Below are 22194 nucleotides of genomic sequence, written 5' to 3'. Positions count from 1 at the left end.
TTTCATATTTGGTATTGCTGGATTCAGCACAACCTCACCTTTCCAACAAGCCATCATATGTGTTTATATGACAATCCCTGGCTAAGCAACCATAAAGTAAATGAAAACATTCTGTATAGATATTCAATTTGTGCATGTCCGGTTATTTTAGGTATGTGTTTATATGTCTCTATTTATTAATTTATTCCATACATCAATATATTCACATCCAGTCTTTTCTAGCAGTTAACTCAACTTCCTGACTACAAACATGTCAAGTTTCAAAGCTCTCAGAGCTTGTGTGATTGATCTGCATTAGTTTATATGCCTTAACTCCCATACGGACAGGCTATATTTTAGTCCCTTTTTGGTTTTGGGGTGTATAACAATATCTGTTAATTTAACAATCTTAGCAGTAAAATATTTTTAGCCAAGAATCCATTTCATAAATGGGAGACCTTAGAGAGGAGGAAAAACATTGTTGGGTTTGGTTCTACCTCCGGTAGGGGTATCTCAAAAATTTGGGGGCATTGTCACTAGCCTATAAGTAAATGTACGTGTTGTAGGACCAAACTTGACGTAAAAATAGACATGTATTTTTTATGAGATCATGTTGGGAGGGCCCATGTGGACTGAACTATGTTTCTTCCCTCTCTGCTAAATAAATTTGTCTTTGTGAAGGACACATGAATCAAACCACGTACAAGGTTGTCAGTAGTTTATAGAATGAAACTGATATTTGTGCAGTGGTCTCTTAATTTTTTCCTGAGCTGTATATCCTGAAGCTTCTGACTGAGACCTGGCCTTTGTATCTTCTCTATGACCACCTCACCAGCAGCCCAAAGAGGCCAGAGTGCTAGATCAGTAGCCTAGAAATCTAGACGCACCCTGGCGGCAGCAAATTTAATTTGCCCGCAAGTGTCGTCTAGACACTCTCAATACCTATCTGAGCTGTGTTCCTCAAAATCTGGACGGCCCAATCACATCATGTATAGAGTCGGCGGGCGGGGCCATAATGACGACGGCCGAGTTGCGTTTGCGTGCTTCTAGTAAACACAGAAACTGGCGAACGGCGGCGGTCTTTCGAATCAGCTTTGACCGCGACTCTGGAAGACTTGGAGTTAAGCTTTTCTCTGAGAAAAGAACAAAGAGCGGGAATATGTGTTCGTAGTTTAGCCGACTGGATACGGCGAATGTTTAATCAGTCAGCGAGCTCTGTTTTACCTTCGTTGCTCTGGTTGGTTGTAGCGCTATCCTATCGCGTGTAAAGGGAGTTTGAAAGACAACCGTTTATCCCGCCCCTCGGATTCAGCTGTCAATGGTGAGTTTCCAGACCAAACATCTTGATGTGGGTCTTGCTTGTCAGGCTACTAGATCAGAGGATTTAAGAGAAAGGTTTCTCTTTCTCCGTATCACAGATGCCTAGCAGCTATTGCCTCCACACACTCTTTGCCACTTATGCCTTGCCATGAGTCTCAAGGAGGTAAAGCAGAGGAGGCGACTCATTTGATAACATCTGCCTTGGCTTTACCCACCTACAATGCCATGATGGGGCCTGATCCGCATGGTGCAAACACTTGACTCTCACCCCACAAAAAAGAGTCAAGCAAGAGAGGAGCTTCCTCACTGCGACAGTGAGTGCATTCAGCTCTTTCAAGAGCTGCTCACACACAGTTCAAACACTTGATTCTCATTGCTCTAAAGATCTGATCATGTGTAATGCAGACACCCTTTTGTATGCTTGAGCACGCCGTGTGCAAATGTGTTCATTATTACAAGTTGGTGTGTCTTGTGTGGTTTCTTTGGCAACCAGTGTTCTATATTTGTATCTGAACACCTGAACGATACTTAAGCAAACCTACTTTTCTTCTCCCAGATCTGTCATACCATTTTTATACTGTGCACAACTCTGCAACCTCTGTATCTCTTCTCTATTGTCGGAACATAACTTTTTCCAAACTTGCTTACAACTTAGTTTTTCCTTATTCTGCCACTTTTCACATATGGAGTCTAAATAAGTATTGACACAGTTAAAAATGAACAAAGCTGTTTTTCAACAAGCAGGAAATGTTGACTGGTCTGTTTAAAATGAGTCTCAGAACCATGTTACCATGATATTTGTACTTAACGCTGCACTATGGAACTGTAGAAGAAGAAGAAGATCTTTGTTTTGATTGTGCTTTGGCTCTGCTTGACTGTGTGGATGAATATGGTTATCCTACTGCTCATAAAACATTTGCTACATTCAAAAACATCATAAAGAATAAGTAATACGCTATTTTCTGCCCTTGTTTTGAGGCTCTCTAAAGAAACGCTCAGTTTTATGTTTTATGACATTTTTTGTTTAATTGTAGCCTAAAGTATACATACATAGATAACCAAAGTGAGAACTCCCGTCCTCTGGAGTTCGTTCTCCTGAGTCAAACTTGGCACAAATATGACACAAAACAATGAACAGAGGAAACTAAGGGTTTAAATACACAGAGTAATCAACAGAAATAAGAACAGGTGAGGAACTAATGGAAACTAATAATGATCTTGCCTGTGTTCCTGGGCTGAATCCGAAATCGCCCCCTACACCCTTAAATAGGTCATTTTTTGAAGGGACAGCCATTTGTATTGTGTCCGAAACCATAGTAGACGTTATTGAGTGCACTCATTCAATCCCACAATGCACCACAATAACGAGTGTACAGCTGATGTACACACACAGCTGTCTGAGTTCACTCACATGTTTTCTTTCACTCCCTTAAGTGAACTTTATTAGTGGACTAACGTAGGGAATAGTGATTGAGGGTTTGGGGGGCGATTTCGGATTCAGCCCAGGAGGAACACAGGCAAAATGGGAACAATAAAAACCAAACCAAAAAAAACAAAAATCAATGAAACTAAACAGAAATAAATATAACCCTAATCCCTCGATATATATATATATATATATATATATATATATATATATATATATATATATATATATATATATATATATATATATATATATATATATATATATATATATATATATATATATATATATATATATTGAATTTAGATGTTTTTAGATGCTATTACAAAAATCAGAGCTTTAAAATGTATTCAGATGCAAAAAATAATAATACACCTCGTATAAGAATAATGTAGTAAAACAAATATAAATTCATATTTCTGATCTTCTGAATTTGACAATTAGCATTTTAGCTCTGTTACAGAGTCAGCTTCTGATCAACTAACTAACTAAATAGCTACTAACTAAATAAATAACTCAATAAATGAATAACTCATCCCAGAATTATTAAAAACCGATACATCTTAATTATATGCGGATGTTTATAATATGCTGATAATGATTTGTCGTTCTCTTTGACAGCCCTCATTAACCAACAGTGATATCCTGTTTGTGAAGATTCATGCCCCATGGGACACGCTGTGTAAATATGCAGAGCAAATGAATATCAGAATGCCCTTCAGGTACAGCTCACTGTCATTGTACTGTGCTCAACTTCATACTGTATGTCAATTCAATGTGATTATATGATATGTGAATTTTACAGGAAAAAGTGTTACTTCACAGACTGGAAGAAAAAAAACATGGGAAGGTAAGAAATTGCTGGTAGTTCTTCCTGTTCTGTGTTTCCACATATATGGCTGGTAGTTAGTTAATGATTTCATTTAATTTCCATTATAGTCTAGAACCCAGTACTTCTAATAGTTAATTAATGTGAACTTTAATTTGAGTCAGACTGTAGCTGTGGGGAATTTTTTTTTTTTTTTAAATTAAATTAATCAGCTTGATATTTGTTGTGCATCTCAGGGACTAAATCACCTCTGAGTTAAACAGGCTTGATTTAATTTGCACCAAAAAAGAATTTAACTCAAGAAGGTACTGTGAGTTTGAAATGGAGAAACTACATTATAATACCTGTCATTTATTGGAGGAAATACCAATTTTTTTTGGACAAATTCTAATGAAATGTATGTCTACAGTCAATTTCAGCTGAGATTTCGTCAGTTGAAGAGCTGGCTGCCCAGGAACCCTATGAAACTGGATAAAGAGGCATTACCAGATCTGGAAGAAACCGACTGCTACACCGCCCCCTTCAGCAGGGCCAGAGTGCACCAGTATGTTTCTGTCCTTGTTATAACCAAATCTCATGTTTACTCAACTAATTTCATATAGACCTACTTTATGACAGAACAGAAATGTCATTGGATGACACATTTTGGTTTCTGGAAATATGATACTGTAATTGAATAGCTGCAATCTGAAGCTGAATCCTGAAGCTGAGACCACAATCCTGCAACCTTCATCAACAAATGAACAGAATTCAGCCTCAGCTGACCATTTTATAGCAGATTTTATGATGAAAGCACTTTTAGACCATGAACTTGATGTACTTGAACTTGATGACTATTTGTGAATGCACAAGTCACTGTTTGCTGACATCCACTTTACAGATCAGAGATCCAATTAAATACATGACCTCATAAATTACTGTGTCCTGGGGCAATAGAGTTTATTTGTTAAGGAAGTGCTATTATTCAGGGTTTATTTTAGGTCGGACAGAGGTTTTGTATGCGCAGAAATATTGGAATTTGGAAGTAGGGTTTATTTTTTCTTTTCATAACTTTAAAGGGGTGGTAAAACACATTCCTTCGAATGCTTGATTGTATTTTTGGGGTGCACTGTAATGTGTTCATGCTTCGGTTTAAAAAGAATTGCATTATTTTTCATATATTTTACCTTTATTATACACTGCACTGTCCCTCCTTGTAAAAACTGTCTGATGGTTTCCCGGTTCTATGAAGCTGGTCCCTCAAAAATACGCAATGGGCTCTGATTGGTTAGCTGGCCCAGCTATGTTGTGATTCACTAACTGCCTAGTGCACGTATCTGTCGCAAGAAATATTAACCCAAAACGGACACTAAGCATTGGCTTTACTATAGTAGCCAAATCAAACACAGAACTATGTTTAGCATCCCTGTAGATAAACAAACATATAGATAAACAACACATAAAAGCTGATCAAAAATCAAAGAATAAGAATGTTTGTCAGATAACGTTAAGTATAAATGAGCTTCTGTTTTTAAAGTTGGAACTGCTCCATCTTTCAGGACAAGCGGTTGTGCGAATCCTGTATTGTAACATAACATTGATGCCGAACGAGAGACGTAGAAATTGTGAGGTGAGCCAAATTTAAGCTTTGCGTTTTGCAATCTGGTAACCCCATTTTTCCATGAATTTCACAATAGGGTTACTCCATTTTATTCTACTGGACATTTTGAGAGACCGTAAATGAAGTATCTCGTTCAGCATGAAAGTTATGTTTCCATAGCTGTGAGGAAACATTTAATTGCGAACCTATTATTTTGTAAATAAAGCGTTGTTCTTCACTCATGTCATAATATTCACGTAAAACAGCATTCACATACAAAAAAAAAAATTGTTTGGCCGACCACCACCGGTGCTACAGTGGTGCGGTTGTCATGTTCACCAGGGCAGCCTTAGACCACCGCGGTGGTAAAAAGCTGCCACCGTCACAGCCCTAGCGTCCACTATCCAATGGGCCAATTACCTTCTGCTGGCCTCCAAAGCAGACAAACAGTTGTTTTGAGGTTCTGAAGATCTGTGGGTGGGCCACATACAAATGCAGGGCATGGACGGGACAGGGCAGAGTCCTGCAACCTGCATCCGCGGGTACCCGCATAAAAGTGGCTAAAACGGGTGGATTGTGACATTTATAAAATTCACGGGCGGGGATGCGGGCAGATAATTAACTCTGTACGGGCGGGTAGTTGCGCGGATTGGCGGATGAAAAATAAGTCCAATATTTCTGTGGCAAAGTGAACGAGAGAGAGAGAAAGAGAGCGAGAGCGAGACCAGGGCGTGATTGTGAATGAGCGTCACCTGCGAGCCACACCGGTCTCGAGCCCACTGAGGGAGTTCGGAAGCATATAAGGACGAGAGATCACCAGACCTGGATTTGACGTTGAGTTGTTTACATTTTATTATGTGTGTGCGCTTGGCAGATGTCCATGAGGGGCTGCCCACGTTACTTTCGTTTTGTTTGGTTAAAGTCTTTTAAATGTTCGCTGGTTCCCGCCTCCTTCTTCCCCCATCGAACATATTGTAGGCTATTACAATTTCTATGTCCAAATTACCATTACACATACACGCAACAGCGATATGCCATTTGACCCATCACGTCACCACCACTGCGACATTGAAACTTTTGTTGATGCCTCTCGTAGCGCAGATGAAGCGAGCGTTGCAGGAGTAGCAATGGATGAAGTAAAAGTAAAGTTGGTGAGTGGAGTAGCTATATGAAATTGTTGACAACGAGTCTTTAAAGGCACTTTTGCCTGTTTCACCTGTAGCCCATTCATGACGCTGTTGATGTTGAGAGAGGTGCAGGATAAAAAATAAAGCATTTTAATTTGAATGTTTTAGCGTGTGTGATTTATCGCGGGCACGGGTCGGGTAACGGGCCAAATATTAACGGGTCTGGGCGGGTACGGATTTAATTTTAATATTTTCACGGGTCAAGGGTCGGATCTGGTGTTAAACCTTGCGGGTACGGGCGGGGGCGGGTCTCCAAAAATGGACCCGTGCAGGACTCTGGGACAGGGCAATGCAAGGGCTGGGTCTGCCTCCTCTGGGGGCAGCGCAAGTTCAACACCTGCTCCCTGAAAGGAGTGCTGGGAACTTTGGGCACTGATACAGCCTGGGGGGCTAAGGATTACATGAGAGTTGGCCAGCCCGAATTCTAGGCAAGTTTTGTTGACCGAAATTATGCGGAGTTCCCATACTTTCTTAATGGATGTGAGCGCAGTCAGGAGCGCTGTCTTAAGAGACAGGATCTTAAGCTCAACTGACTGCAGTGGCTCAAAGGGCGCTCTCTGTAAGGCTGATAAGACCAGAGAGAGGTCCCAAGAGGGAATGAGGTGAGAACAGGGAGGGTTGACCTTGATGACCAGGTTGTGCTTTCCCACTGACTTACCGTCTCTACTGCATCATGATGTGTGGTTACAGTGGCAATTTACACTTTCAGGGTGGAGGGAGAAAGCCTTCGGCATTTACAGGGATCTTCTTGGTGAGAACACCAATCAACAAACAGGCTTCAAAGCTCACCTTGTAGACGGGGCTCTTGACAAAGTGATAGTGCCTACCATAGGTCACTTTAGACCTCCTTGTCCCATCCTGAGACAACAAGCGGAGGTTCCAGAGGTCTGAACGCGAGTGCCATATGGTGCCCCATCCCTGACAATTAGGTCCTTCCTCATGGGAATCCGCCAAGGAGGGGCTGCCGTGAAGGAGCATCAGGGATGAAAACCAGGTCCGGTTGTGTCAGTTAGATGCAAACATCAAGACCTGCTCTTCGTCCTCCCGCTCACTCTCCTGGGAATGTGAACTCTTGTGGGAGTAAGTTGGCTGCATGATAGAGCTTGCCTGGACTGTGAATGGCACGAAGCGAAGGAGATGATGGGTGAGTTGCGACATACAACGGGAGTGTAGACCACCTTTATGTTTGATGTACGCAGTGGACAATGTGTTGTCCATCCGGACCAGCACATGCTTGTCCTGCAGCAATCGTAGGAACCAGCATTAACCAAAGAGAAAATAGACAGGGCTGGTAGAGCAGGACCTGAAAGTGTGTTTTCATTTAGCAATAACAACACTGATTGAAGATCCTTTTTCACATTTTTTAAATAATTTTTTATTGCTTTGTATTTGAAGCGCATCTCTAAATGTTTATTGTAGTCCATCCAATCAAGTTTTAAAATTCTCACTAGTTTAAGTGGTGATTTAAATTGATTCTTACTTTAATTAAATGTAATACAACAAATACTAAAATAATGTGGCAATACTGTATACTTGACCTTTTTTATTTGTTTATTTATTTTCACTTTAGAGTAACCACTAAATCAGCCAATAAAAATACTTGAAACTACATTTGGCCATCTAACCAATCTAAGACCATTGTGTTTTTCGGAGGGATGGGCTTCATAGAAGCAGGAAGCAGATGAGCCGTTCAAAGAACAGTGGAGACAGCGGCGTGGAATAAAGGTCAAATATAAGAAAAACACGGCGTTTTAAAAAAGAAGAAGTATTAAGACTAAGTTAAGTATTATATTGCGCCCCATAAACACAACCAAGCCTAGAAAAAAAACATGGAACCACCCCTTTACCTCATGTAAGTTACCGTATTTCACCCAGTACTTTATTAGGTACGTATACGTAAGTGCATGTACTCTAAAATAAAGTGCAACCAAAAGTTTGAATTAATATTCCTTTCTTTTGATCGTTTGATTTTGAGGTGCAACATGACCTGAACATGTTATTTATAGGTTCTGTGAGATTCTTTAAGGAAAAGAAGCCCAACTTTAATGTATGAGTTTTTGTCTGTATACTGAGACAGCTGGGAGTACTAATCCACGCAATCTGCTCTGAGCTTGATGTGTTGGGTCAGCTGCAATCCTCTTTATTTTGATATTTACTCTGACATACTTAATATCTCTCTCTATATAAATAATTCTAAATAAACAGAGAGTGATGATTTCTAGGCTGCTGTAGCGTATTCATTTTTACTGTATTCAGTATAGAAGACGGATGCATGCAAGCTACAACATATTTGTGTATTAAAAAAATGTACTTTATTTTCTTGTAGTTTTACCATCAACAACAGAGAGACGTTTTTCTCAAACTCAACCAGAAGCAGAATAGTACATCATGTACTACAGCGCACAAAGTATGAGGATGGGAAGTCTAAGATGGGTAAGAGGTCAGCTAAATCACCCCTGAAACCATCTTCATCAAAATGTCAAGCTCATTTTTTCCTCACTCTGGTCTCTATGATCTATCCATATCATATAAAAAAATTATATATTATGTCCTCTAATCTTTTTTAAAAACCCATCATTTTTTTCCCCCAGTAACAGTTATTAAAAAGACTGTAGACTGTAGTAGTTTTTTTTTTTTGTCAGACAAACAGCTCAAGAATGTATACATTGTGACATCATTTTCATGACAAATTATAATAATAATAATTATAATTGTAATAATTCCGACACTTAATTTCCAGGAAAATTATGACAAAAAGCTGTCAAATACAGACAGACAGACAGACAGACAGAGGACTAGTACATGAATCTACATTTTTTGTCAATAACTTTCTGCTAGTAAATATTTAAAGAGCTGTGTTAGTTTTATTTGACCTTTTTAACAGAATATGCGCCCCTCCAATCTCTCTGTTAGTCCTCTTATTTTAATGTCACGCTCATGCCCTTCTCATTTGGCTTTCTTGTCTGCCTGCTCTTGTGGTTTTCTGCTGATTAAGGCTGGTCTTGCAAGTAGGATTTTATGTTAATAAATTAATAATGACTGCCTACTCAGGCCAGATCAGATTGAGAGAAGAACTCTAAATCCCCCATAAATCCCTGTGCTCAATCATGCCACTGCAGCTCAGTTTAATGTCCCAGTAAACACAAAACATCAGCAGCAAATGAGACATTGTTTACAAACATTGCTTCATTAAACTGAGAGTTTGAATCAAATGAAGGAAGGTAATAGCCAACCAGCTCTTTTTTAACAGACATACAGTATGTCTTAATGTAATTTGTTTGATCAATAATGCATGTCTGGTTCTCAATATGAGGCTCACAACACCAACTATTAATAAATATGTCTCAGGTTATGCATGTGACGTGGTTTCCCAAGAAGGGAATTAGATGCTACATCATGGTGGTTGACTCAGGCGGAGGGGCCGTGTGTTGTGAGGTCTGTAGCGGGAGAGAGGGAACGGAGCCTAGCGGTGAGTAAGTAGGTCAAGTGCAGATGATGAACACCTGTGTCTAATTGGCATGGAGAGACCACATATAAGCTGCTTGGGGGGGGTTGGACTTGGACTGCGCACGTGCCTGCCTGAGAGACCAAAGTGGAAACCGAGTGATCGAGCTAAAGAAGTTCTGAGTGTATTTTATGTTATGTTTTTATATATTTTATCCCATGTGCGCCTGTTGTGTTCGTATCTGAATTTTGAGTAATAAAGTTGCAAGTCCCAGTCATGCCAACCCCTTCTTCTTCCTTCCTCCCCCACAAAAGAGAACGAACTGAACTTCACTGGTACTGAAACTCGGGAAGGAATAATAATAATAATAATAATAATAATAATAATAATAATAATAATAATAATAATAATAATAATAATAATTCATTAGATTTATATAGCGCTTTTCTAGACACCCAAAGCGCTATACATATAGAAGGGGGGAATCTCCTCAGCCACCACCAATGTGCAGCATCCACCTGGATGATGCGACGGCAGCCATATTGCGCCAGAACGCTCACCACACACCAGCTGATTGGTGGAGAGGAGACCGAGTGATTAAGCCAATCATTATATGGGGATTATTAGGAGGCCATGATGGACAGAGGCCAGTGGGCAAATTTGGCCAGGATGCCGGGGTTACACCCCTACTCTTTTATCGACGGACATCCTGGGATTTTTAACGACCACAGAGAGTCGGGACCTCGGTTTAACGTCTCATCCGAAGGACGGATTGCAAAGAAGATTGCCACCACCATGCAGACCTCCACTCCACTCCACTCCAAGAACGCCACTTGCGGACATTGTTCCGTCGCTCGCCTGTCTTCACCAGGAACATCACTAAGACCTGCTGGCCGTGAGGGAGGAGCAGCAGAAGCGTTTTGAGGCGCTCCTCCGGAATCCCCCCCTCCTCCGGACCGGGAGATTTGACCACAGACTTGACCACCGCCGTGCCTCTCGCCAAAATGGGTCCGCAAGATGACCCAGAGGTGTTCATCGACCCCTTCGAGAAGTCCGCCAAGGCCAGGGAATGGGACCAGATGGACTGGCCGATGCGGCTCCTGCCGCTGTTATCCGGAGATTCACAGGTAGCCGCCCACCAACTGCCAGTCCAGTAACTCCTAGTCAACGACGACCTGAAGCGCGCCATCCTTCGGCGGGTCGGCCGGACCCCAGAACAACATTGCCAGCAGTTCCGGACCCTGGCTCTTGATGAGTCCGGCTGGCCCTTCGCGTTCGTGCAACAGCTCCGGGACTAATGCTGCAAGTGGCTGATGGCCGACAGAAGCAACGTTGAGGGAATCATTTGTGGCGCGGCTTCCAAGGAAGACCGCACAGTGGGTCCAATGCCACCGCCCGACGTTGCTGTATTAGGCCATCCAGCTGGCGGAGGACCAAATGGTGGCGTGCCACGGGGTCAACAAGCCTCTTCCTTCGGCGTCTCTCTCTTCTCCTTCCCCCTTCCCTGCTCTCTCCAAACCTGTCCCTCTCCCCAGGTCTCACAGGCACTCAGGCATGTGCGCAGTCCCAGTCCAAACTCTCTCTCTCCTTTTTCTTTTCCCAAAGTGGCTTATATGCGGTCTCTCCATGCCAATTACTGCAATCAGACACAGATGTTCATCATCTGCACTTGACCTACTTACTCACCGCTCAGCTCCTTTACCTCTCTTCCGCTACAAACCTCATGAAACCATGCCCCCTCTGCCACATTAACCCTACAGGAACACCTTCAGTGTGCACTGGTGTCTGAAGCATGTAATGTAAAAGCATGTCAATTCTACTGGTCAATGGTGGTCAGGTGATGACGCTTAGGAGCCACGCAGGCATGCACGAAGTATGGCAAACTAACGCAATGTATAATTCCTTTCTATGGAAGCATTACCTTCATGCACCCTTGGATAGCACCTTAGAAAAAGCCATACTCCCAGTAGAGTGGGCTCTAATGCCTAAAGGCAAAGCCAAACCATGCGTCTCATTGGCAAAATAAATCTGAAAGCCTCTTATTGCTCCGGTGAGTTCAAATGGCAAAGGGAGAAGGATAACAGGATGAAAGGTTGGAGAAGGCACCTTCAGATTATAATCTTTCCGAGGGTGCAATTACTTCCTTGGCTGCAATGGCTTTAACCAATCCAGGGGCAAAATCTAAGCATGACACAGCTACTTAAAGTGCCTGCAAGTTTCCTACTCTTTTGAGCGATGCTATCGACAATAAAAGAGATACTTTGAGATTCATAAACTTATTACAGGCTGACACCAATGGTAAGTGCAAGAAACTAGATACCAGGTAGGGTCCCACTGCTCTAGCACTGGGTCCAAGTGGTGCTGATCACACCACAATGCAAAAAGGATGCCACTTCAGAGGATATAATTCCTTGTAGAGGGAGATCTAGGGCTAAACATGTTCTCAAAAATCCCAGTTAAGATCTATGAGCTGATCACCCTCAGGGGCCAGCCCACAGGTTACAAATCTCAGGTCAAGGGTAAAAGATCGACCCCTGCACCTGAGTTTCCAGAGAAAGACCTTCTAGGAGAGACACTAGGTCCGAGAACAAAACGTGGACTGGCTAAAAGAGAGCTACAAGTTGCAGGCATACTCTGTCTTGCCATACCCCCACTAGAACTCCCTAGAGCAGAGCTTCGGAGGCAATGCATCAGGGTCCCATACTGGGGGCAAATTATGCTGAACCATAATATCCAGCCCCAATGGAGATATGAGGGAGGCATCCGTCGTAATGATGCCTGTAAAACGCCTCAAGTCTGGGAGCCAAGGATGAAGGATCAACCCTTGAAACATTGCCCTCATCTCCAGGCATTTCATGTGCCATTAAATATAAGGCCTTCCCATAGACCCCAAGCTGTATGACCATCCAGGATGGTCCCCAAGTATATAAGAGAGGTGTCCAATTCAAAAGTTTTTCAAAGGTAATTTTATCCCAGAATGGAACGCTGAGTTAGAAACTAGGGTCTTCCCACAGTTAATAGCCTAGCCCTTAAAACCATAGGGGGTTGCACAACCTCATGCTAATCAAACACCACCTGAATGGTCTAATGTGCAGCAAGCTTATAATGGCTGTAACCACAAGACAGCTTCTTCTGGTGTTGGCGGATGGTAATACAGTATCAAGGATTGACTCCACCCATGTGGGAAATAAACACGCCTGGTCAAAATGGTCAAAGATGGTTAAAATCCTCCCAAACAAACTCTTCTTGTGGTTTAATCTAAAGTAAGCGAGAACATCGTCTCAATGCCAAACCACTAATTGCACCGACTGGGCCAGTAACAGCCAGCTGTCTGTGTAATTCACCACACAGATGCCCTGGAGTCACAATGGAGCCAGAGTCTCATACAAGAAGTTTGTTAAGGTGCAAAACAACAAGGCTAGGCTGAAAGGAATAACTTTATATTGGTATGCTTCACCCAAAAAGCAAACCAAAGCTGTGAAACTTCCTGGTTTGGGTAGAGTTTCTATATGAAAATATGCATCTTACAGATCTATCAAGACAAACTAATCCTGAGATTAGGTTGAGACATGACAATCTTAAGTGTTAACATCTTGAACCTGTATATTATACAATTACTGAAACAAGAGACAGGTGTGTATCATTAGCACTAGCACTCATCCTCCAGCTCTCTCTCATCGCCACAAGCACCCTTTTCCAGTATGATTGTTGATAAAGATATTGAGGGAAATTCAACCGGAGGCTACCACTCCCAGAAACACTGAAGGTGGCGGGTTGAAAGAAAAGCCTCACAAGGGCATCAGCCCTTAATGCCCCAAACGCCTCGGTGCTGGAATTCTGGGATAGTGTTGATCGCATAACAGAACAGGCCATGCCTTTTCCTTTTACAACAATTTAATATCTTCTTTTATGTTCTACAGCAAAAAAGAGAAATTAAACAGGTCTGGAACAACATTTGTGTGAGTAAATTATGACAGAACTTTCATATTTTGGTGAACAATCCCTTTAAACCACATACCCCACATTTATTTCAGACTTCTGAAGATAAACTGAGAGTTGAAAAGCTTATTAATATTTCAACCAAAGATGAATATTCTGTCATAATTGTCTCACTCAGAAGTCATTCCAAACCATTTTGCTCTTTTCCATGCACTTACAAAGAATGGGGACGGAAGATTTAATGCTTAAAAAAGACAAATAACCCCAATAACAGCTGTGATTCATTTGACTCATTAGGGCCATATTGTGCTATTATAAAACACTTTAATTCCTAGTTATTCCTAGTATAGGGAGATTGTCTACTTGGCTCCTGACCATTTTATACTGCTTTGTCTATAAAAAAAATTCTTCATCCGTTCATTTGTAGAAATTGTATTTTTCTCCTTAGTATTCCAGTCCTTAACCACATACTCATCAAGCCTTGAAATGCCATTCATTATGACCAGCCCTAATCTCATTATAAACCCCAAAGAACTGAAACAGGCCCCGTCAGTCTGTGTCCCCAATGGTCCTATGTGTGAGCGTTTATTTGCATGTCTCTGCTGGTCACACGGTCTCCATCTCTCTGCAGCTCCTCCGTTGTGTTGTCTGTATCTGCTTAATTATTATGGGCATCACGAGCGGCTCATCATGGGCCAGTCAGGGAGTTCATGGGAAGGTGCGTACAGTGTTGTACAGTGTCTTTTGTGTGGGCACACTGGGACGCCCAAATATCATCACATCTCTAAAAGTAGCATCAGCAAGACAAAGAGATTGAGAAAGAAAGTGACAAAGAATGGTGTTTTGGGTTGAATCTCACAAATTTGAAATGTCAAGGTTAGATTTCATCACCAAAAAAAATAAATCTACCCTCCACTAATGTTGGCAACCCTGGTAAATATGAGCAAGGGCAGCTGTGAAAATAAATCTGCTTTGGTTATCCTTTTTCTCTTTAATTCTTTAGTTCACGTAAGCCACAATTATTGCAACGTCCTCTTCCCAAAACAGCTCTGAGTCTTCTCCTGTAATGAGTTTGGAGATCAGAGATCATTCCTCCACACAGAATCTCTCCAGATCCTTCAGATTCGCAGCTCTTCTCTTCAGTTCATCTCTCATTCTCTACAGGGTTCAGGTCAGGGGACTGGGACGGCTGTGGCAGATGCTTCATTTTGTGCTCAGTCACACATTTCTGTTGATTGGATCATTCTGGATCATTGTCCTGATGGAAGATCCAACCATGGCCCATTATAAGATTTCGACCTCCAGCTAAAACGTAGGCCACAACATTAAAGATCCAGCGGTGTATTTAACCTTGGACATGGGGGACTTTATCCCTGTTTGCTCCTAAACCATCTGCTGTGTTTGCCTCCAAAAAGCTCTTTCTTTAGTGTCATCTGACCACAGAACCAGGTCCCGTCTGAAGCTCCAGTCGAGTCTGAACTGAATCTGCTGGAGTTTGTTTCTGGATGAGCGAGGAGGATTTTCCATGAATCCTCCCTAAACAACATGTGGTGATGATGGAGCTGTTTGATCATTTTAGGCTTTCTGACCCCAAGACTCAACTGATCTTAGCTGTTTTCCTAAACCCACTTTCTATTTTGTTAAGCTCAACAATCTTTTGCTGCACATCACAACTATATTCTGTGGCTTTTCCCTTTGTGATGATGATTCAGAGAATTTGGCCTTTGAGTTTCCTCATGATTTTCCTCGTGCTGAACAGGAAGTCATGGCTGGACAGTTTCATTGCTAATTAGAATTTCTAGGGGTGCCAATAATTGTGGCCAACCTGCATTGCACAAAACATTATTAATATATATATATATTATAAAAGATAAAAAAGATAAGCAATGCAGATTTATTTTCACAGCCATCTTTGATTATATTTACCAAGTGGGCCAATATTAGTAGAGGGTATTTATACTTTTTTAATATATGTTTTTTTTTATTATTTATTTATTTATTTATTTATTTATTTATTTATTTATTTATTTATTTATGTATTTATTTATTTATTTATTTATTTATTTATTTATTTATTTATTTATTTATTTATTTATTTATTTATTTATTTATTTATTTATTTATTTATTTATTTTATTCATTTCTGGAATACATATTTAAAAGTTTGATTTGAGTTAAAATATTTTACTATGTAGAATTTATTTATTTATTTATTTATTTATTTATTTATTTATTTATTTATTTATTTATTTATTTATTTATTTATTTATTCCATGCAGTGAACAAATACAAAGATGCTAAATTAAAGGAGGAGAGTTTTTAATTAAATCATGTAATTTACTAAGGATTGCAGTAGTCAATTTAGTGGTATTTGCACCATTGTTTAATACAAAAAAAATTCTTAACCCATTTTCACACTTGACATGCTGCGACAGTTGCTGCTAGGATGAGGCACCTCAGAGAACAGAGAGCATGTGATGGGAGTTTCCACTTCACAAAAAGAAATGATCCAAACATATCGTTTGCCAAGTTACTTTTAATTTGTTTTGTCTGTGTTCTTAGCCGAGATTAGCCCAGGAACTTATTATCATCGGCTCTGCTTTTTTTTTTTACCCTATACACTAATTTGCGCAGCTCTTAATATATTGTCCGATGTGTTTTAGAGGAACTTACACACTCAATAAAAGAGCTGTTGAATGAACTTAATTAAATTAAGAAAACCCTTTTCACAAAATTGCAAACAAAATCTAATTGGTTTGAAATTATTTGTTGTAATCTTGTATGAACTTTAATTAATTTAGGCAAAACTATTAAAAAAAAAACATGTAATTCCTACTAAATAAAGTAGACTGTAGACTGTGGAAACTGGTCAAACTAATTTATTTTATTTATTTCTATAAAAACTAATAGTGAACACTTGTTCACTTGCTAAGTGTATCATTTGTAGCATGGAAGTAATGATCAAGTAAATAACTTCTCATCACTGACATTAGCACTCTTACAGCTCATTGAGAACAGCATAGACGTATTTCACATATAGACATCAATTTTCAATATAATGAGACTATCTTCAATATTAAATTGAGATTAAAGCAAGATTTAGCTTTTTCTGTTTTCATTTGTGTTTTTTGCTCCATGACCATGGTGGGAAATTAACACTTGCAACCTGCAAAACAGGTTATATCTTCCAGTCACTATAGTGGACACTAATAACACAAGACATCATTGATTGGCCTTTGATGAGAAACTATTGATTGGTGCCTAAGCAGGTTCTTGTAGAAACAATCTGATTAAATAAAAAAAAACACATACATTTCTGAATGATTTTTTGTTTAAATGTCCAGTAGCGCTTGATTGCGACACAAATGCTGTATGCTGTAAACCACTACCGTATAAATCTCTCACAATACTTATATAAATACAATTGTTTATATTCATAAAGAAAATGCTTTTCATATACACTGTAACTGTAATAACAAATCAAACAGGTTTAAACTTTTAATAAGGTCATTACATAATGGACTAGAGAAAAGATTTAATGAAAAATATTTGATTTTTGGTGACTAAGTCAACATTTCTAAAACACTGATTCCACATTCGCCACTGCTGTTCCTATAGAAGCACTGCAGTGGTATTGCTTATTTTTTATTATTAAATTATCATCCATTTGGTAGCAACTTGGTATTTTGGATATTCCTCATAAAAATAATTAATTTATCGTGACAATTTTGGGCCATTTTCCATCCATTTCCTCTCACAAATATTTGATGTAGGCCTAATCACATTACTGAAGCTCACAGCTAACCCAGGCTCTCACCTGCACCAGCATATTGAAAACCAAGCCCTGAATTTACAGGATTGTGCTCCTGTTGCTGTGCTTTCCCTTAACCCAATCTCATTCTGCTGTTATGTGTCTGCAAATGAGTTTCCTGCTACAACCCAAGCACGCCGTGGTGGGACTGATGTTACGTTAGCAGCAGGACAAGCTAATCAAGTTAAATCACACAAAAAAAATGCAGTCAGACTCATCCTGCTGCTACGCATTTTATTGAAAAACAATTATTTTATTTCTTAGCATCTTTCCCATCTTCCTAAACACTATATTGCCAAAAATATTGGGACACCCCTCCAAATCATTGAGTTCAGGTGTTCTAGCCACTTCCATGGCCACGGGTGTATAAATCAAGCTCTAGGCCTGCAGACGCTTCTACACACATTAGTGAAAGAATGGGTCTCTCTCAGGAGCTTAGTGAACTCAAGCGTGGTGCCGTGATAGGCTGACACCTGTGCAATAAGTCCATTCCTGACATTTCCTCACTACTAAATATTCCACGCTCAACTGTTAGTAGGATTATAACAAAGTGGAAGCAATTGGGAACAACAGCAACATAAATCCACAGAGCAGGGTCAGCGCATGCTGAGGGTCACAGTGCGCAGAAGTCGCCAACTTCCTGCAGAGTCAATAGCTACAGACCTCCACACTTCATGTGGCCTTCAGATGAGCTCAAGATCAGTGTGTAGAGAGCTTCATGGAATGGGTTTCCATGGCCGAGCAGCTCATCCAAGCCTTACATCACCAAGTGCAATGCAAAGTGTGGGATGCAGTGGAGTAAAGCAGCCGCCACTGGACTCTAGAGCAGAGGAGACGTGTTCTCTGGAGTGACCAATCACACTTCTCTGTCTGGCAATCCAATGGACGAGTCTGAGTTTGGCGGTTGCCAGGAGAACAGTACTTGCCTGACTGCATTGTGACAAGTGTAAAGTTTGGTGAAGGAGGGATTATGGTGTGATGTTGTTGTTGTTGTTTTTTTAGGGGTTGGGCTTGGCCCCTTAGTTTCAGTGATAGGAGCTCTTAATGCTTCAGCATACCAAGACATTATGGACAATTTCTTGCTCCCAACTTTGTGGCAACAGTTTGGGGACGGCCCCCTCCTGTCCCAACATGACTGCGCTCCAGTGCACAAAGCGTCAGTCCATAAAGACATGGATGAGTGAGTTTGGTGTGGAGGAACTTGACTGGCCTGCACAGAGTCCTTACCGCAACCCAATTGATCACCTTTGGGATGAATTAGAGCGGAGACTGAGAGCCAGGCCTTCTCGTCCAACATCAGTGCCTGACCTCACAAATGCGCTTCTAGAAGAATGGTCATAAATCCCCATAAACACACTCCTAAACCTTGAGGAAAGCCTTCCCAGAAGAGCTGAAGCTGTTATAGCTGCAAAGGGTGGACCAACTCCATATTAAACCCTACAGATTAAGAATGGGATGGCATTAAAGTTCATGTGCATGTAAAGGAAGGCGTCCCAAAACTTTTGGCAATATAGTGCATGAGCTTTATATTTAATACATGTATTACTATGGCTGGAAGAACAACCTGTAAAATGTGTCATTCACTATCGCTGTGGCTGGTGGGTGAAAAAAATAATTTCCCAACCTCACCATAACATTCGTCTGTGTATAAATTTAGAAGTTGAAACATCTCATTTGTTGTGACTGTGGTGTTACACAATATTTGATGTGATGTACTTTTTATATATCAATCATCAGACAGAATCCAAATCATCAGACAGTCAGACATAAGATTCTGGGCACTAAGATGCCAAATAGAAGATAAAATAAATTCATGCTTGTTTTTTTCTGTTTTCATCTATTTTCTAGGCATTAATCGGTTACTTGGCAACAGCACATATGAGGCAGCGTTTCCTCCACATGAGGTAAAATGAGTTAAATTTATTACCAGTCAAAATGTAGTTTTTACCTCTTTTTTCTAACTTTGCTATTTACGTTCTAGGGAAGTTATAAAAGCAGACATCCGATTAAAACCCATGGGGCTCAAAACCACAGACACCTTTTGTACGAAAGATGGGCACGCTGGGGAATCTGGTACAAATACCAGCCTTTAGACCTCATACGGTAAGAAACTCAGCTATAAAGTATCTGGACACTTTATTTACTGTCTAAACAATTGGATCATTATTTTTAACGAATTTTGAAAACAATATACATTATATATGTTGTTTTTTTTGTTTTTTTGAAATTCGTTAAAAATTTGCATATCCAAATAATTTTTATTTTAGGTTTTTTTTTGGTTGTTGTTGTCTGAAAACTAAAAAACACTGAATAAAAATGTCAGTTCTATTATAAATAAAATAAATATGGGCACATTTGAAAACGTCTCAGGTTACGTATGTAACCCTAGTTCCCTGAGGGAACGAGACGCTGCGTCGAAACGCTGTGAGAACGCCTCTGCGTTAATGCGTCGTGAAGCGCCTGTAGAACCATTCCATCGGAAAAAAGATCGATCGTCGGCGTGATGACGTCATCGACCGGAAGCTATAAAACGTCCGTGAAAACAAACAGGAACTAACTTCTGATAAAGCCTGAAGTAAGTGATCACGGACACGCCGGGAGTATGGCAGAGCGACGCAGCGTCTCGTTCCCTCAGGGAACTAGGGTTACATACGTAACCTGAGACGTTCCCTTTCGGGGAACTCGAGCTGCGTCGAAACGCTGTGAGAACGCTTATACCCACATCGCCATAGGACCAAGTGTCTCGTATGTGTGAAGCCGAAGCGCACACGGTTACGAGAGAACCTGTGCCCCTACTGTAGATGCCAGGTCTAGTTCGTAGAACCTGACGAAGGTAGAAGGAGACGACCATCCGGCCGCGTTGCAGATATCATGGAGGGAAGCCCCCGACAAGAGTGCTTTAGAAGCAGCCATACCCCTGGTTGAGTGCGCCCGGACAGCCAGTGGAGATGGCTGCCCGGTAGCTTCATAAGCAAGTGAGATGGCCTCGGCCACCCACTTGCTCATCCTCTGCTTGGATACTGGGGCCCCCTTCTTAGGGGGTCCAAAACAGACAAACAATTGTTCAGATTTCCTCCACAGGGCAGCTCTGTGGACATAAGTATCCAGTGCCCTCACAGGACACAGCAGATTTAACCTTTCCTGGTCTGACGTCATAAACGGAGGAGGACAGAAGGCTTGTAGAGTGATGGGGCCCCGTGGGCTCGTAGGAACCTTGGGGACATAACCCGGCCTGGGATGCAGAAATGCTTTCACCATCCCTGGCGCAAACTCTAAACATGAGGGCCCTACTGACAGGGACTGAATATCTCCTATTCTTTTAAGAGACGAAATGGCCAAGAGGAAAATGGTTTTTAAGGTGAGGAACTTATCCGAAACCTCCTCCAGAGGTTCGAACGGTGGTCCGGACAAGCCCCTCAAAACAACGGCCAAGTCCCATGCTGGGACCCTCGAGTGCATAACTGGCCTCAACCTTAATGTGCCACGAAGGAAGCGTGTAATTAGAGGGTGTCTTCCCAAAGACACTCCACTGAAAGGGACGTGGAAGGCACCCAAGGCCGCCACGTACACCTTTAGTGTGGAGGGGGTCAACCCTGCCGAGAACCTTGCCTGCAGGAACTCCAGCACTGTACCAACCGGGCAGTTAACTGGGTCCCACTGGCGTTCTCTGCACCATGCTGAGAAAAGTCTCCATTTCAAAGCGTACAGCTTCCTTGTGGACGGAGCTCTGGAGTGTAGGATGGTCTCTACGACCTCGGCCGAGAGACCTTACTCTATGAGCCTAGCCCCCTCAGAGGCCAGGCCCACAGTTTCCACATCTCCGGGCGTGGGTGCAGGAATCTCCCGCCCGCCTGAGAGAGTAGATCCCTCCTGGTCGAAATCTCCATCGGAGAGCCTTCCAGGAGAGATATCAGGTCCGAAAACCATACTCGGGTCGGCCAGTTCGGAGCCACTAGAAGTACCTGGGCCCCGTCCCGGCGTACCCTCTCCAGAACTCCTGGAAGCAAGACAATCGGGGGGAAGGCGTACAGAGGCAGCCTCGGCCACTCCTGTACCATGGCATCCAGCCCCAGCGGGGCCGGATGGGTCAGAGAAAACCACTGCGGGCAGTGAGAATTCTCCGCCGAAGCAAACAGGTCTATCTCTGCTTTCCCATAAACCTTCCAAAGGAGCTCCACCACCTCTGGGTGGAGTCTCCATTCCCCGGGCCTCGGCCCCTGTCTCGACAGGCTGTCTGCTTCCTGATTCAGGGCCCCCGGGATATATACTGCCCTGATTGACAGCAATTTCCCTTGGGCCCACAGGAGGATCCGATGTGCCAATTTGTCCAACGGACGAGACCTCAGACCCCCCTGGTGATTTATATAGGCAACCACGGACGTGTTGTCTGTTCTGACTAGTACGTGGTGGCCCCTGAGGTCGGGCAGGAACTGTTTCAATGCAAGAAACACTGCGAGCATCTCTAGCCGATTTATGTGCCAGTGCCGCTGATGTTCCTGCCATAGACCCTGGGACGAGCGACCACCCGGGTTTTTCCACATGACCAGAGCACGTAGGCATCGCCGCGTGACTTTGATCGTGCGGAGCGGATTCCCCCTCGGGGAGAACCCTTTCGTTTTGAGCCACCACTGCAGTGGCCTCATGTACAGTAGGCCAAAAGGTATCACGTTGGACGCTGC

The 22194-nt window shown here is 41.9% G+C and overlaps 1 protein-coding gene across 3 annotated transcripts in view; it reads left to right on the top strand.

Annotated features, from left to right (window-relative positions):
- ano3 (anoctamin 3) overlaps positions 1–22194 on the top strand; it is a 167725-nt gene that overhangs the window by 69844 nt on the left and 75687 nt on the right. For all 3 annotated transcript variants that reach the window (XM_067437075.1, XM_067437077.1, XM_067437076.1), the window contains exons 5-10: positions 3347–3447; positions 3531–3575; positions 3964–4098; positions 8647–8753; positions 19364–19419; positions 19497–19618. In XM_067437075.1, the coding sequence (XP_067293176.1) occupies positions 3347–3447; positions 3531–3575; positions 3964–4098; positions 8647–8753; positions 19364–19419; positions 19497–19618 (566 nt within the window). The remainder of the gene's footprint in view (positions 1–3346; positions 3448–3530; positions 3576–3963; positions 4099–8646; positions 8754–19363; positions 19420–19496; positions 19619–22194) is intronic.

Source organism: Pseudorasbora parva, chromosome 25, assembly GCF_024679245.1.
Source record: "Pseudorasbora parva isolate DD20220531a chromosome 25, ASM2467924v1, whole genome shotgun sequence".
Classification (NCBI taxonomy): Eukaryota; Metazoa; Chordata; class Actinopteri; order Cypriniformes; family Gobionidae; genus Pseudorasbora; species Pseudorasbora parva.
Note: the sequence above shows the minus strand (reverse complement) of the source record. Positions and strands in the feature narration are given on the sequence as shown.